This window comes from Populus trichocarpa, chromosome 18 (genome assembly GCF_000002775.5).
Source record: "Populus trichocarpa isolate Nisqually-1 chromosome 18, P.trichocarpa_v4.1, whole genome shotgun sequence".
Lineage (NCBI taxonomy): Eukaryota > Viridiplantae > Streptophyta > Magnoliopsida > Malpighiales > Salicaceae > Populus > Populus trichocarpa.
Genome location: NC_037302.2, coordinates 5814818 through 5831186, shown reverse-complemented (window position 1 = coordinate 5831186; position 16369 = coordinate 5814818). Strand labels below are relative to the sequence as shown.

The 16369-nt window shown below is 36.8% G+C and overlaps 1 protein-coding gene across 3 annotated transcripts; it reads left to right on the top strand.

The window, feature by feature from the left end:
• The first annotated feature begins 1501 nt into the window (after window positions 1-1501).
• Window positions 1502-15891, top strand: LOC7476632 (uncharacterized). 3 transcript variants are annotated; one of them, XM_024590547.2, is made up of 22 exons: window positions 1502-2623; window positions 3876-3991; window positions 4592-4800; window positions 5764-5883; window positions 7066-7194; window positions 7272-7397; window positions 8112-8167; window positions 8249-8348; window positions 8431-8548; window positions 8836-9045; window positions 9380-9713; window positions 10842-10935; window positions 11665-11773; window positions 12180-12451; window positions 12645-12772; window positions 12905-13139; window positions 13490-13678; window positions 13821-14110; window positions 14605-14794; window positions 14893-15135; window positions 15298-15386; window positions 15497-15891. In XM_024590547.2, the coding sequence occupies exons 1-22, from the start codon at window positions 1791-1793 to the stop codon at window positions 15642-15644; spliced, it is 4338 nt and encodes a 1445-aa protein (XP_024446315.1). In that variant the 5' UTR covers window positions 1502-1790; the 3' UTR covers window positions 15645-15891. The 3 variants fall into 3 exon arrangements, with proteins under 3 accessions (XP_024446315.1, XP_024446314.1, XP_024446316.1); XM_024590546.2 differs by having other exon boundaries at window positions 1503-2623; window positions 14593-14794; XM_024590548.2 differs by having other exon boundaries at window positions 2491-2623; window positions 3871-3991; window positions 14593-14794.
• The last annotated feature ends 478 nt before the right edge of the window (window positions 15892-16369 follow it).

Genomic DNA, 16369 nt, shown 5'->3' with positions numbered 1-16369 from the left:
TTTATTGAACTACTTTGATTTATTGAAGAATTAACCAAGTTTCATGGCATCTTCCATACTTCTTATTCGCTTTGATTTGTAGGCGTTGAGTAGGGGTTCAATAAGTTATAATCTTAGTGCCTCGGTACAGGTTATCGTTATGTCAAGCTCAATTATAATTCTAAATTTAGCTTTATTGGAAAGGTTCAATTTGATTGTGGATTTTTAAACCTTTATTGTATCGGGAAAACTCTTTCTAGTTAAATAAATAATTGACATTAAAGAAAGGAAAGTGTTTTCCTTTCGTTTTTTTTTTAAAAACACTTTTCAAAAATTTAAGGGAAAAAAAAGGTCTAAATATTTTTTTATTATTTTGATTGTTATTTATTTTATTTAAAATAATTAATGAAATTAGATTTTTTTCAATTTCATCTTTCTTTAACTTTTTTATTTGTCAGATTTGGTTCATATTATTTTGATTGCTATTTATTTTATTTGAAATAATTTCTGAATTAGATTTTTTAAAATTTCATCTTTCTTCAACTTTTTTATTTGTCAAATTTGATTCTTTTTTCTTTTAATAAACTTGAAAAAATATAAATAAATTATTTTTTAACTTATATTCCATAACATAGTCAAATATCAAAAATACTTTCTAATCATTTTCTATGACTCTATTAAATATAAAAAAGTAATTTATTTTTCATTATAAAAAAAATTAAAACTCTTATTGATATTACTGCACAGATAAAGATAATCTATTATAGATTGTAACAATTGAACCATAATAATATTAATAAAAGTTTTATTGCATGTTTTTTTAGGTTTAAGCATGAGCTTGTGAAAATAAATTATGGATGGCTCTGCCAAGATAGGATTTTTGCTGCAGTTATTGATTGTTTCTTTTTCTAATTAATATGTTTGTCTTTTGTACACGTGGTTAATCTCTTTTCTTTTTCAGGGTTTCGGTGCAAAATAGTTTCTCATCTCTGTATGGGTTCTCCTTCATATTGCCAGGCTTGCTGGTCATTATTTAACGGTATATTTGAAATTATAAGTAGCAGTTATTATTTACAGTATTTTTTATTAAAAAATTAATTAAAATAATAATTTTTTTATTTTTTAAAAATTATTTTTAAAATCAACACATTAAAATAATTTTAAAATATAAAAAAAATAATATTTAATAAATTATTTTTTAAATTTGAGGAAATAGAGAATCGATCCATTTCTACGCGCCTCTGTTACAGAACCGCGCGTGAAAACAAATATCAAATTCCAAAGCTAAACGGCCTTAAACCCGGAAGGCCTTCATTTCCTCCATAACCGCGCGTGAAAACAAGTTTCCTTCGCGTGGAATTCACTAAACCAAAATATTCACACACGCTCAACGCCATCAAAATACAACCTAATAGCATGTCCCATTGGTCAAATCTATAAGAAGTCAAGCCAAAGCAAGAACCCACACAATCTCAACCAATAAAACCTCGATACAAGACCAAGCTCACGTGACATAGCCTCATTTTATCGCGAACCTAACCTCACCCAATAAAGCGCCCCTCTCCTCCTGTTTTCTCTCTCTTCCCATCCTGTCCGTTGTGTACTGTTTTGTGCCCTTCTCTCTCAAAACCTTTCCATTGGCCGAGAATTCCATTTCTAGGGTTTTCAATCCTCTTAAAATAAGGAAATTGCATCTCCTTCTTTCTTTCTCATGGTGAAATTGATTCCCGAAATCCAATGCTTCCATTTCCATTCAATTCCAAAATCCACAAATCCTAATTTCCAATTGTAATGCCTTTCACCATCAATGAATGGCTCGATTCCAGTTCAATTTCGCCTTTATAGCCTTTTTAATTACAACAATAACCCTAACCTCAAACCCTAGAGTTCTCTCTTCGGATTCGGAATCCGATTCCTTTTCGATAATTGATTTCGATTCCAATCTCCTCTTCCACCAAGACTACTCACCACCGTCACCACCTCCACCGCCACCGCATCCACCGTCGGCATCTTGCACTGATGATCTCGGAGGCATCGGTTCGATTGATACTGCGTGTCAAATAGTTACCGACGTGAATCTCACTCGTGACGTGTATATAGAAGGGAAAGGAGATTTTTATATCCATCCCGGTGTGAGGTTCCAATGCCCTAATTTTGGATGTTCAATAACGATAAATATCTCAGGAAATTTCAATTTATCAGTTAATTCGTCGATTTTGACCGGTACGTTTGAGCTTGTTGCGAATAATGCTAGTTTTTTTAATGGTTCGGTTGTGAATACGACGGGATTAGCTGGGGATCCTCCTCCGCAAACGAGTGGGACACCACAGGGGTTAGAAGGGGCCGGTGGAGGGCATGGAGGGAGAGGGGCATGTTGTTTGATGGATAAAGAGAAGTTGCCGGAGGATGTTTGGGGAGGGGATGCGTATTCGTGGTCGAGTTTGCAGGAGCCATGTAGTTATGGGAGTAAAGGAGGGAGTACGAGTAAGGAAGTGGATTATGGAGGGGGAGGAGGTGGGAGAGTGAAAATGACAGTGAAGGAGTATTTGGTTTTGGATGGGGCTGTATTGGCTGATGGTGGTAATGGGGGTGTCAAGGGAGGTGGTGGTTCTGGTGGGAGCATACATTTGAAGGCATATAAAATGTAATTTACTTACTTACCAACTACATTCATTCCTGTCTTGTGTTGGATTTATTGTTAGGATGCTGTTTTATTTTGGAATTATATATGTTTTTAATTGGGTAATTGGAATTGGGGTTTTGTAGATTACATTTTGGAAAATAATAAATGAAAAGATTGATTAATGAAAATCTAGTTAAAAAAGTCTTGTTCAATAATTTAGAGTTCTTGATTTGGAATTGTTTAGTTTGGTTTTTGAGGGGATTGAGGTTTAATGGTTTAAGAATTTGTGAAGAATTAATGGAGAGATTGGTTAATGCAAGGCTGGTGAAAGAGTCTTGTGAAAGGTAAGATGTAATGAAGACAATGGAGTTTGAACATTAGCCTTTTTAATGGTATTATCAAGAGTGTTATAAGGTTTTAGATATCATACTATTTATGTGAGATAAGATGTAGCATCAGCTTTGAAGGGTAAATGTGAATCCCAATGGCTGTGGAAGATCATTTTTACCATAGAATGAGACTTAATTGGTTTAATTAAATATTTTGTGTTAAATGAAGGAAAATCTTTTGATTTCCTTTCATAGATGTCCTTTCTTTATTGATAACTAGAAAGAATTTGGTCACTGCCTCTCCATGTGGTCATGTTTGTACCCCTTATATATCTAGGCCTAATGCAATGTTTTTCATAAAGTGGCCTTGCTTGGTCTACTGACTTTCAATGTTTAGCTATTTTGTGGCCCTGCTTACTCGATTCTGGTAGTGCATGCTGTTTTGCATTTTCTCAGTCAATTGTCACTGTCTTTCTGGCTTTTGCATTTGGATGGCATGGACAGTCAGATAGTTTACTGATATATACCTGCCTCTAATTATGATCTTCGAATGGAGGACAAGACACTATATTCTTGTATGTCAAATATAGTTACAGTTTATGTGCAGGTGGAGAGGGGTTTAACTATACAAGAGTTTGATAACTGAGGGCATCAAATGTACATACACGCATGCTTCATTATGTCTCTGCTTATGCATGTGTGTCTTGTAACTTGAAGAATATCTGCATGTGTGTGAGCATGCATGCAAGGAAGGCACATTTGAGAGGTTGAATTATTTAATATCATGTCATCCATGTATCTGTGGTAGACTGAGTTTTAGGTACAATGCTGATCATGTCTGTCTCAACTTGCTGATCATGTCTGTCTCAACTTGCATTCTCTGCAGTCATGGTATCCCCATTGGGTTTTAATGTCTTTGTGACTTGTCTCTATGTGAAGAGCAGGACTGGAGGTGGCAGTATAAGTGCTTGTGGAGGTAATGGTTTTGCCGGCGGTGGCGGGGGAAGAGTTTCAGTTGACATTTTCAGTAGACATGATGACCCTCAAATATTTGTGCACGGTGAGACTCATCATGTTCCCTTGCCACGCCTAGATTTTTTTTATGAAATCTTGTGAACTACTTGTCTGCTTTCCTATAGAGACAGAGAAGTGTAGGTTTAATTAAAAGGAAGTTTGAACTATCATTCATGTTCACAACATTTACATTCTTTCCTTTTTTTTATAATCTGAATTATGTTGAAGTGTCCTTTAAGGCAGTCTTGGAGGTAAAAATATGCATTTGGAGGTATTTTTTTCTCTTCATTTATATACACAACCACTAAATACATCCAATTTAGCCACCCCCCCTCTCTCATCCATGTCTGCCAAATATAGTCACCAGATGAATGTGAGAGGGTGGAACATTCTACTGGGTTTATTAAATAGTTTCTCTGTTAGGCTTATACTTTTATTGTTCTGAAAGTCTTGCAAAGCCCCATTCCTATAATTCAAAATTTCTATCTTGAGCTCATTTTTGTTTGGATATTATTATCGGGGTGCGATTGCTATCTGTGTATTAGATGACTCTATGTTTGGAGGACTTGTCCTTTTATGGTTCAATTCAATTGTTCTTTTCAATGTGCAAATACTGAAATCGCATGCTTTGTTGTTATGCTTGTAGGAGGAAATAGTCTTGGTTGTCCAAAAAATGCAGGTGGTGCTGGAACTTTATATGATGCTGTTGCCCGGAGCCTTACCGTAAGCAATCACAATATGTCTACTGATACAGATACGCTTCTATTGGAGTTTCCTTATCAGCCTCTCTGGACAAACGTTTATGTTCGAAACCATGGCAGGGCTACTGTTCCATTGTTCTGGAGTCGTGTCCAGGTTGTTGAAATTTGAGTTGCTTCTTAGCTTCTTTATGTCTACAAGAACTTGTTAGCCTTGGGAAGAGATTAAGACGTCTTTCTTTGTGGGTTGTTGGTATCATTTAATGGAAATGAATAGAGTGGAGAAATAGGAAGAGTATGAAGTGCATAAATAGGAATAATCTGAAATTGCAAAGATTAAGAAATTCTATTTTGAAGGTGGGTTGTGGTCTCATTTAAAGGAAATGAATAGAGTGCAGAAACAGGAATAATTTGTAGTGCTGGTTTTAGAATGTGCAATACTTTGTGTGCCATGCATATAATAGCAGGCAGAAAAAGATGATTTCTTACTAAAAACTACATGTGCATGCACAGGCCCAGACATATAACCAATTCCTGCATAACATGCAAATATGCATTTATTATATACTTCAGCAAAATTATTCAGTCCATTTGTCCATTTTTTCGTCAGTTTTTTTAGTTTTGGGACATCATTCAGGCACAACTATTCAGAAAGTTTTTAAAATTGTACTTGATGAAAATGCTGAAAAGCATAGAAATTCTGTCCATATAAGATGGCTTGCACCGGCTGTTTGAGAGGCTTGTTTCCAATGTCAATAGGAATTTATTGTATTCTTGTATATTTGTCTATATAAGATAGCCTGCACTTGCTGTAGCTTTTTTATATTTCATTCTGTCCATATAAGATAGCTTGCATCAGCTGTAGGATCTTTTGGCGCACCAGGCAGGCCTTTTATGTTGGCCTCCCTTTTTAATCTTTTTCATTAGTGGAATTTTGAGACAATGGGTTGAAGGTATCAACTCTCAAAGGAGAGGATATTTCTACTGGTACGCTATTTTGTTATCGTAGTTGGCGGTCATCTTCTTTGGCCACAATCTTTTGCATTTGGATTTTTGATTGATGCTAAGTTTTCTCTGTTGATATAATTGCATTTTAAGCTAATCCTGGTCAAATATGTAGGTCCAAGGACAAATAAGTCTTTTATGTAGTGGAGTCTTAAGCTTTGGGCTGGCTCATTATGCTTCATCAGAGTTTGAATTACTGGCCGAAGAGCTTTTAATGAGTGACTCTGTAATCAAGGTAAGCTATATGCATTTATGACTTAACAAACATGGCAAAAACCCACGCTGCTGTATGTTTTCAGCCAGCATTAAGGAAAACTGTATGCTTTTCTTTGGTTTCCCATACAGGATACAAGGAATGGAAAGGAGAGAAGAAAAAAGGGGAGAAAATAGAATAACATAGAAAAAAGAGAGTAGAAAATGAATTGCCATCCATTCTCAATTGCTTATCATCAGAATCCTCTATTCCACATTACATAATATGGGTTCTCATGTTGAGGCTCCACCAAAAACTCTAATAGACCATAGTAATTAGGTAATAGAATGAAGTCTCTCAAACTGAACTCCCAATTAATATTAAACACACATCCTTGGTCTCGATTCATTTTATTCTTCTCATCTCTAATTGCATCATTAAATCTGTGCAAAACTTGTGGGTATGTATTGGATCTTCAGGAACCCTAGTATAACAAAACTAAATTGGAAATAAAATAACTTCTAAATCATAAAGTTCCCTAGTAACCCAAAATTTCATTATAACCTGAAGTAACTAGTTTTTGCAAATAAGATACAAATTGTAGTAGAGCCTCAAGAAGAATAGCTTTCAAGTTTCTGTAAACTAAATTGTTTGCAAACTGAAATTGCTTGTGTGTCACTGCATCACTCCTGGAAGTTTCATAACTTCTCAGCATGTCCATGGTTATTGTGAAATTCACCCATCATTCTATCACCCTTTTGTTGGCCCTTGCCTTGTATAATTATGTCTTTGTATGCACTTGTATGTATATATTTTGTCTATCACGGGAACACCTGCATATTGGTGCAGTTTTACCTTTTGAATTTTTATATCCAACATAATACTCTGAGTAATGTTAGAGGTATTATTGCTTTTGTTAATCTCCTATTAAAACTAAAACTTGGAAATCATCCCTAGTATTATTATAACTGTTTGATGTCTTTTCCTTTATTTATAGTATACTTATTGTTTCATAATTATGGTTTCTTTAAATCTTCACTCCTAGTCTGGTGGTAGTATTTTTTTCATAGACTTGATAGATGAGAATTTGAAGTTTCTGCCTATTCCACTCTCTACCCATGCATTGTTTAGATTTGCATTCTGTTGTTATTTGTATGCTGTTTCTTATTCATGCTTGTACGCGTATGAATTTGATGTGCATGATCTTTGCTTTTTGCACATCAGGTATATGGTGCTCTACGCATGAGTGTAAAAATGTTCTTAATGTGGAATTCCCAAATGCTCATAGATGGGGGTGAAGATGCAACTGTTGGGACTTCTTTGCTTGAGGCTAGCAATCTAGTTGTTCTCAAGGTACTTTTTCATTGTGTCCTTTACATATTACTTAAGCTGTGTTTGCAAATGATATGCCGATCCTTTTTGTAAAACAGGAATCATCTGTCATACATTCTAATGCCAATCTGGGAGTTCATGGTCAAGGTCTATTGAATTTGTCAGGACCAGGCAATTGGATCGAAGCTCAACGTTTGGTTCTATCACTATTTTACAGTATTCATGTAAGCTGTGTTTTGTAATTTAATTAACTGTATTGACCTTGATGGCTTACAAAGTTCACTTTGCTTGGTGGTTACATAGTGGTCTGTCCCCTGTTGTTTTGGGGAAAAAACAGTGATTCTAATGCATTCAAGTTCTCTTGTCTCAGTTTTGTAGTTATTTTTTGCACTACCTGCTGCTCTGGTTTTATTTGCAGTACTTGAAAAGTATACCCACTGTTTCATTAGTTTTTAGCAGTCATGGCTGCTGGGATGAGATATCAAATAAGTGCATCTGGCATGGCTATAGTACATGGTTTTTTGGATGTCCAATATTTTTTTCAATTTTTAGAAGTCAATAAAATTGTTTTAGTTTCCAATAATATCCCATAGTCTTTACCGTATGTTAAAATGAACTTTCAATGTAAATATTCAAGTGGATTAGGATTAACTTTGGAAAGTTTGTGTCTATGTATTTATTGCAATCTTCCTAAAACATTCCTCTGTTGTCAAATATATTTCTGAAGGACCACGGGATGGAGTGATTCTTTCGTAAGGGTTATGGAAAAAGGTTGAAAAGTTTGTTTGTTTCTTATTTCTGTTACACTGATAATGTTGTTGTGGCATGATTTTGTCCCCGAAACCTTTCAATGTTTGTCTACCAGCCTTGCTGATGCATGTGACAAGTTTGTATTCTTACCATTGATGACTAATTATGTGTTTCCAATTTTCCATTAGGTTGCACCTGGATCTGTTTTGCGTGGTCCTGTTGAGAATGCAACAAGTGATGCTATGTAAGTCCCATATTTTGTTGGTTTTTTAATCTCTCCACTTTATGTTTGGGCTTACTGAGATCTGTGGTTTTACTTCTGTAGTACACCACGGCTCCATTGCCAACTTGAAGAGTGCCCTTCTGAACTACTTCATCCCCCTGAAGATTGCAATGTGAACTCATCTCTTTCTTTTACTCTTCAGGTGATCCTTGAATAGAAGTTGCATGTTATAAGGTTTGAAATTTACTTATTCCAGGTTACCTTACTTCTTTCATTTATTTCAGATATGCCGAGTGGAGGATATTACTGTTGAAGGACTTATAGAAGGATCTGTTGTTCATTTTCATCGGGCCAGAACAATATATGTTCCGTCTTCTGGAACAATAAGTGCGTCTGGCATGGGTATGCTCTCTTTTTCTTTGTACAAGATTCTTTTATGAACATTATCCTACCCTATTTCAGCTTACACAGACTCTCCTCCCTCCCTTCCTTTTCCACCTTCCCCTGCACACACTTAGACAGACACCAATAGATTCAATGTATACCCTCACACAGATTTAAGCTGAATTTTGAATAGTGTAGGAGGATTTTTCGAGTTCGTTTGTTGTGTTTGAGTAAAGATGAGAGAAGTTGGTGTTCTCATTGAAGAACCATATTTAGACAGAAGTTGACGACATCATATCATGCAGGTTGCACTGGTGGTGTGGGTAGAGGTAATGTTTTAAGCAATGGTGTTGGCAGTGGTGGTGGCCATGGTGGTAAAGGTGGGTCTGCATGTTACAACGATAGATGTATTGAGGGTGGTGTTTCATATGGTAATGCAGAGTTACCTTGTGAACTTGGTAGTGGAAGCGGAGAGGAAATGTCTGCTGGTTCTACTGCAGGTGGTGGTATTATAGGTAAGTTTGTACTTTAGATCAATTTATCAGCTGATAACTTTCAGCTTTGTTTTGACATTCTTATGATGTCGAATTATCTTTTTATCTGTATCATTTGAAAACCTTCTGCATAATATGGCAAGGGATCTGTCTATCCTTCTTGGCAGAGTGATATTTGGATTACCTCTTTCATGGGTATGTTAAAAATAGCAATATCTATTCCTTCAGGTTGGCATCTTTTAACATTGTTAAGTTGCCCTTTTGCATTTCAAGGAAGTTGGTTGTGTTTGTGTTCATATGTTACTTACCTGCGAACTGATCCACTTATGTTCATTTGTTCTACCTGTCTGGGCAGTAATGGGTTCATTGGAGCATCCCTTGTCAAGTTTGTCTGTTGACGGTTCAGTCAGAGCTGATGGTGAAAGTTTTAAAGGAATCACCAGAGATCAACTGGTTGTCATGAATGGTACTGGTGGAGGTCCTGGCGGTGGCTCTGGAGGAACTATTCTTCTGTTCTTGCATACTCTAGATCTTGGTGGGTATGCTGTTCTTTCAAGTGTTGGGGGATATGGTAGTCCGAAGGGGGGCGGTGGAGGTGGTGGTGGAAGGGTTCACTTCCATTGGTCAGACATTCCAACTGGGGACGTGTACCAGCCCATTGCTCGTGTGAATGGAAGCATCCACACTTGGTTCGTATTTTATCTGATCTGTTTAAACTGATATATTTAAACGATGCATATCTGGTTGTTCCATATAATTCCAATTCACAGGGTTTTCTTTTTCCAAGGAATATTGGAAAACCTAGTTAGAAATTATCAGATCTGCACAGATAATATTTTGATCATTTAATTCATTCTATATCATGATTATTAGATTTTCCTGGTGTTTGAAATCAATTTGTTCTTAATATTAAAGTCTTTATGAGTCCACTGGAATAAAGATAATTTGAGAATTTATGGTATTGTTTAGTCTCAGAAGCTATTTATTTATGAGTTCTAATGAAGTTTAGAAGCCAATTTTGAAGGAAAGACCACTGTTAAAGAGAAGTTGCGTCTGAAATCACAGAATGACTATATGCTGAATAGTTTGGTAATTGAATAATCAAATAAACAATAATTATGAATAAGAAATTTAATATGAGCTACTTGATATGAGATGTCGGGTGATTGACTGGGTAATTGATTGGATGAAGCTGTCGGCCAGCTACATAGCATAAAGACACCAGCCAAGTTTGGAAGGGACTAAATTGTTCGTTGATTATCTGAAGATATAGTGGGACATCCACGCTCACATAAATTAGGCAAGGCTGACCGATAGAGCTTCTGTTTGGCACTTGGTATGCTGAACACGTTAGCACGAAAGCTTGCACAATCCTCATCCTAACACATTGCTTGTTAATGCTTCCCTAATATTATATTTCAGGCATTGGCCAAATGGAAGATATGAATTTCTGTGTGAGCAAATATTAGATTATCTTTGCTTGATGCTTTTTTGGACTCTTCCCAAAGATCACAAATAGCATATATGTTCACCTTTCATTAAGCCCGCCACAAGCACACATTTATCATTTGGATTAAGTTCTTTGAGGGACGAAATCCTTTATCCTGCCTCTACTGAATGCAGTCTGCCCTCTGCATCTTTAGCATTTGTGAATGTATATTCTGCCTTGTTACAATGATTTTATTGTTAACTGTTGACTCTGTCCTCTGCATCTTTATCATTTGTGAATGTATACTCTGCCTTGTAACACCAATGTTTGTAACTGTTAGCTCTGACACGCATTCTTGGTCTGATTGGGTTTTCACTCTTCATTGCAGGGGAGGATTGGGAAGAGATGAGGGTCATGCTGGGGAAAACGGGACAGTGTCGGGGAAAGCTTGCCCAAAGGGGTTGTATGGAATATTTTGTGAGGTAGTGTATTTAGTTCTTGACATTGTGATATTATCTATGTCTTTTCTTGAGTTAATTATTGCTTGTGTATGTTGAGATTATATGCATGGGTCTTAGGAATTACAATCCTGCTGTCATCAATACAATTTTAGTTGAGAAAATAATGTGGTATTCAATTTCTGTTGCATTTATTTCATGATAAAAAATTGAAGGTGATTTTGTTAGTGTTGTAATTTTAACAGGAGTAATTGTTAAGGGGTAAAACTTATGGCTTAAGGATTTTTCAAGTGTTAGCAAGTTAAACAGTGCATTTTAAATAGTGATCGCGAGAAAAGGATAAAAAATTGAGAGAGGGTTCCTTTCCTTTTTCTCCCTCTACTTCAACCTATGTATGCTAAAACATACGAGGGACAAGAGTGGAAATGGTTTGATTTCGGAAATGGTTTGATTTCTTGCTTCTTTTCCTTCAGTTTGTGCTATACTAAAACGATCTTGCAACTTGTATTAGTTGAATTGTCTCTTAAGTTTTTGGACCACAGAAATGTACATTGCAATCATCTAATCAGAAATAAGGGACAAGAATCATGGCAAATTGTATTAGTTCTTAGGGAGTTCTGTTGTGATTATCCTTTTTGGCGATTGTTGCAGACATCCTGTTCCAAACAATTATTGACTACAATAAAGCTGTAGTTGCAACATAACCTTTTCTTCAGTCTTCAGTTTATCCTTCAATTTTTTGTACTTCTTCAGGAATGCCCAGCTGGAACATATAAGAATGTAACTGGATCCGATAGAGCTCTCTGTCGTCCTTGCCCTGCTGATGATATTCCTCATCGTGCTGCTTATGTAACTGTTCGAGGTATTTAAAGTTGGAGTTCACAAGTATGTTGCATGATGTAAAACCACATGCTGGGAATCTTTGGTTGTCTGCCTGAAATTTGTATAATTGCATCCTAACAATTTGATCTCTGAAATTTTGTGACCTCTTCGATCCACCTTTATATGTAAAGGAGATATTAGACAGCACGAATGGAGGGGTGCAGTTTTGAAAGCTAGTGCCTTTTACATTCTATGTCAAAGCAACAAACAGCATCTTGTAAAGTTGAATTTTCTTGAGATGGACAAATTATTTGGAGGGTAGGATTTGCAGGGGTACACACGCCCATCTCACACACAATGCTGGAAGACACCATGCATTTGCAGGCTCATGCATTATGTTTGTAGTCCTAAACAAGTGCAAAACCTCACTCTGTTCTCTCTACCAGGTGGTATTGCCGAAACACCATGTCCTTACAAATGTGTTTCAGACAGATTTCACATGCCACATTGTTATACAGCCCTGGAAGAGTTGATTTACACTTTTGGTGGGCCATGGCTGTTTGGACTTCTTCTTTTGGGTCTCCTAATCCTCTTAGCGCTGGTGCTCAGTGTTGCTCGGATGAAATTTGTTGGGGTGGATGAATTACCTGGTCCAGCTCCCACTCAACATGGTTCCCAGATAGATCATTCTTTTCCCTTCCTGGAGTCATTGAATGAGGTTTTTCCATGCTCAGAATGTTAATTTCTGTTCATTTAAAAGTTGTATTCAGAACCCAGATAAGGCCTTGGATATCTCCCGTCTCTTGATCCTTGTATATATGTGTATGTGTATGTATATGTATATGTAAGAGTTTGAAAGGAGGGCTGCACTAGCTAATGTATAGATTGACAAGTTGCATATCACTTTTCAGGTCTTGGAGACAAATAGAGCTGAGGAGTCTCAGAGTCATGTGCACAGAATGTATTTTATGGGTCGTAATACTTTCAGTGAGCCTTGTCATCTTCCCCACACTCCTCCTGAGCAAATAAAAGAGATTGTGTAAGTTAATTTGCACACTGTTTTTTACTGGAATGGCTCAATTGACCCTGCTCTTCGGCTAAACTTCAGGGATTTTGATATCAATGATCATTGTAGAACTATGTTTTCACCTTATTTATTTTGGCCTGTCAGATATGAGGGTGCATTCAATACATTTGTGGATGAGATTAATGGTATAGCTGCTTATCAGTGGTGGGAAGGTGCAATTTACAGTATACTTTCTGTTCTTGCATACCCCCTTGCATGGTCATGGCAGCAATGGAGACGGAGGATCAAATTGCAAAGACTGCGAGAGTTTGTTCGATCAGAGTATGATCATGCTTGCTTGCGCTCTTGCCGTTCACGGGCTCTCTATGAAGGGCTTAAGGTTTGTTTGTATTAAATGTTTGGTCTGGCGTTAGGTAAAGTCAAGTAGTTGAATATTTATGTGTGATTTTCTTTTGCATGTTAAGACCACATTTTTTCTATTCCTCTTCCCTTCAAAATAAGCGTGTCACATGGCTTACTTTTGGTCCTAGTAGTTTTAAATTTTGTTGTATATTCATTAAAAGTTTGGCCTATTATTGTTATTGTACTTTATGTTTTGAATATTTCAAGAGAAAGGAGAGGGTGAGATGTTTGACGATTCAAGACATGGTATATATTCCTTAAAAAACCTAGGACCTTGTGAGAAACAAATCATAAATATTTGGCTCAAGTATGGTATTTGTCCTTTAGGTAGCTGCAACTTCTGATTTAATGCTCGTGTACTTGGATTTCTTCCTTGGTGGAGATGAGAAAAGAACTGATATTCCTGCTCACCTACATCAAAGATTTCCAATGTCTATTCTTTTTGGAGGTGATGGAAGTTATATGGCTCCTTTCTCAATTCAAAGTGACAATATTCTTACCAGCCTCATGAGCCAGGTTTGACATCCACTTCCAAGAACTCAAAGCTAAAAATTTTGCCATTTTCATTTTTAAGGTTAGGGAGGTAGGTTTAGCTTGACCAACATATTGCAGTTCGTAGCTCAACAAATTGATCTATGGTTTTCCTTATGGCATGCAGATGGTCCCTCCTACCACTTGGTATCGAATGGCAGCTGGTTTGAATGCACAGCTGCGCTTAGTTCGTCGTGGGCGGCTAAGAGTAACTTTTCGACCTGTCCTGAGATGGCTTGAAACACATGCAAATCCAGCTTTGAGAATCCATGGGATACATGTTAATCTTGCGTGGTTTCAGGCTACTACTTCTGGTCATTGCCAGTATGGACTTTTGGTTTATGCTGTTGAAGAAGAAAGTGAACATATATTTATTGAAGGCGTTGATGGTGTGAAACAAGTTGAAGAAGAATCTCGGTAATGGTTCATTATGTTTTATTGGGGTATAATTTCCATTTATCTGATTAGCCTCTTAAATTTTAGCCAATTAGTGTGTCCACTTGGAAGTTTATCTCAATCAGGGTGTATAATATTGTGGTGAGTTGTCCTCATTCTGAATTATTGCAAGCATGAAGACGGTGAAATGATGATTATATGAAACAAAATTTGTCAAGTTTGTCATTAAAAAGCCACAAACCAGTTCCCATTGTATGACTAGAGCAGGTAAAAGGTAGTAGAAGGTTCAGACATGCACTCGTTGCAGAGAGGTATTAATGAACATGCATGGAATATGAGGTTGTATGACATAGACCTTTGTGAACTGTTATGCTTTTACATGTCAATTAATAAATAACTGACCTTTATGGTGAACTTTCATCAGATGTGATAAGATGCACAAATTTACATTTATGTGTTCCATGCATTTGATGTTGAATGGCATTTGACTTGGTTTTCTCCAGCCTCTTGGTTAGTGGTGTGAACAACACACACAGCGAAAATCCATCTGGTCATTGGAGAGAAGAGATGCTTGTATCCCAAGCTCACAGAAGCAGTTATGGGGGAATCATAGTTACTAACAGCTTAAGAATGCTTAAAGAGAAGAGGGATTTATTTTACCTCATCTCTTTCATAGTTCATAACACTAAACCTGTTGGCCATCAGGTAGCTTTTGTGTCAATGAGTTCAGTACATCTGCATTATTTTTTTAAAGTTTACCAGCAATCCAACTTACTTCATCTTTACTCTTTCTTGTCTTGCAGGATCTTGTTGGTTTGGTCATCTCTATGCTTCTTTTAGGAGATTTTAGCTTAGTGTTGCTTACTTTACTCCAGCTGTATTCAATTTCATTGGTGGATGTCTTTCTGGTTTTGTTTATCTTACCTCTTGGCATTCTTATGCCCTTTCCTGCGGGGATCAATGCTTTATTCAGTCATGGACCTAGGCGCTCTGCAGGCCTTGCACGTATCTATGCTTTGTGGAATGTCACATCCTTGATTAATGTTGTAAGTTTCTGTATCTATCCACCTGGTCACACTTTATTCTTCCACCATATGAGCATTTCAACGTTGTTCTTTCTGCTAGTTATTTCAGTTGCAGAACATGTGATTTGTTCTTCATCTTCTGCGAAGGAATGTCACCTAACCTATTCTTTGACCGTCTGCCAGGTTGTTGCATTTATTTGTGGATATATTCACTATAACAGTCAATCGCCCTCGAGTAAGAAGTTCCCCTTTCAGCCATGGAATATTAACATGTAAGTTGATTCTTTAGCTTACAGAAAGTTAAGTTAATTGGCAAGTTGGTGTGACACAGCACCACTAACATGGTTTTGCGCTTGTGTATTTTTGTGTGGTTATGCTGCAGGGATGAAAGTGAATGGTGGATTTTTCCAGCTGGACTGGTTGCATGTAAAATTTTACAATCTCAACTTGTTAATTGGCACATTGCAAATCTGGAGATTCAAGACCGCTCGCTGTATAGTAACGATTTTGAGCTGTTCTGGCAGTCGTGATGGTATGCCAAATACATATTCCACATTGACAATGAGGGTTCCTTTTCTTCTCCTTTTGCATGCTTTTTGAGAACACTAGGTAAATGGTTGACACAGATCTAGGAATAGAAAATAGAAAAAAAAAATAATAATAAAAATACATACAAATAGAGTGAGCATTAATTGTTGGTTGTAATTTCACGCTTTATCCTCATTTTGGCATATAGAGTTCAATGTAAATATAAAGGGGCAATACCTGTTTATTGAATTCATTTTGCCATATAGAATCATACATTGATTGTCAAGGAAAAGCTATGCTGGTTGCCTGGAATTCTCGGCAATGATTTCTCAAGATGAATAGCTACCAGAGCGAGAGAGAGAGACAATGATGCGTTTGCCAAATTGGCATGATTATCATGTTTCGGGGAGGCGATGTCTTTGTGCATCGACAGATGACAATGTCTTTGTCCAGAGTGTTTACAAAATCGCTTATGCAGGCAGGCCCGTAATCTTCTTGACAATTCGGGAGTTTAAGCAGTGAAAAATCTCAATCGAACCAAGCGTGTGACATGCAAGACCCGTAGTCTTCTTTGTATTAATCCTGGCAATGCTGGGCCACGCTCTCGATTCCACTCTGAAGTAATTTTATTAATTGAATCATGCTCGGCCAAGACTCATCACTCGAGCATTTTCGATTCATATCCTTGTTCTTAACCTTACAGGTAAAATTGCTAATATTCTGTCTG

Coding starts and splice junctions, on each gene's coding strand:
- LOC7476632 (XM_024590546.2), top strand. CDS start 1,791: ATGGCTCGATTCCAGTTCAATTTCGCCTTTATAGCCTTTTTAATTACA. Junction 7,195..7,271: donor GCAATCTAGTTGTTCTCAAG/GTACTTTTTCAT, acceptor TTTGTAAAACAG/GAATCATCTGTCATACATTC. Junction 11,774..12,179: donor TGCTTATGTAACTGTTCGAG/GTATTTAAAGTT, acceptor TCTCTCTACCAG/GTGGTATTGCCGAAACACCA.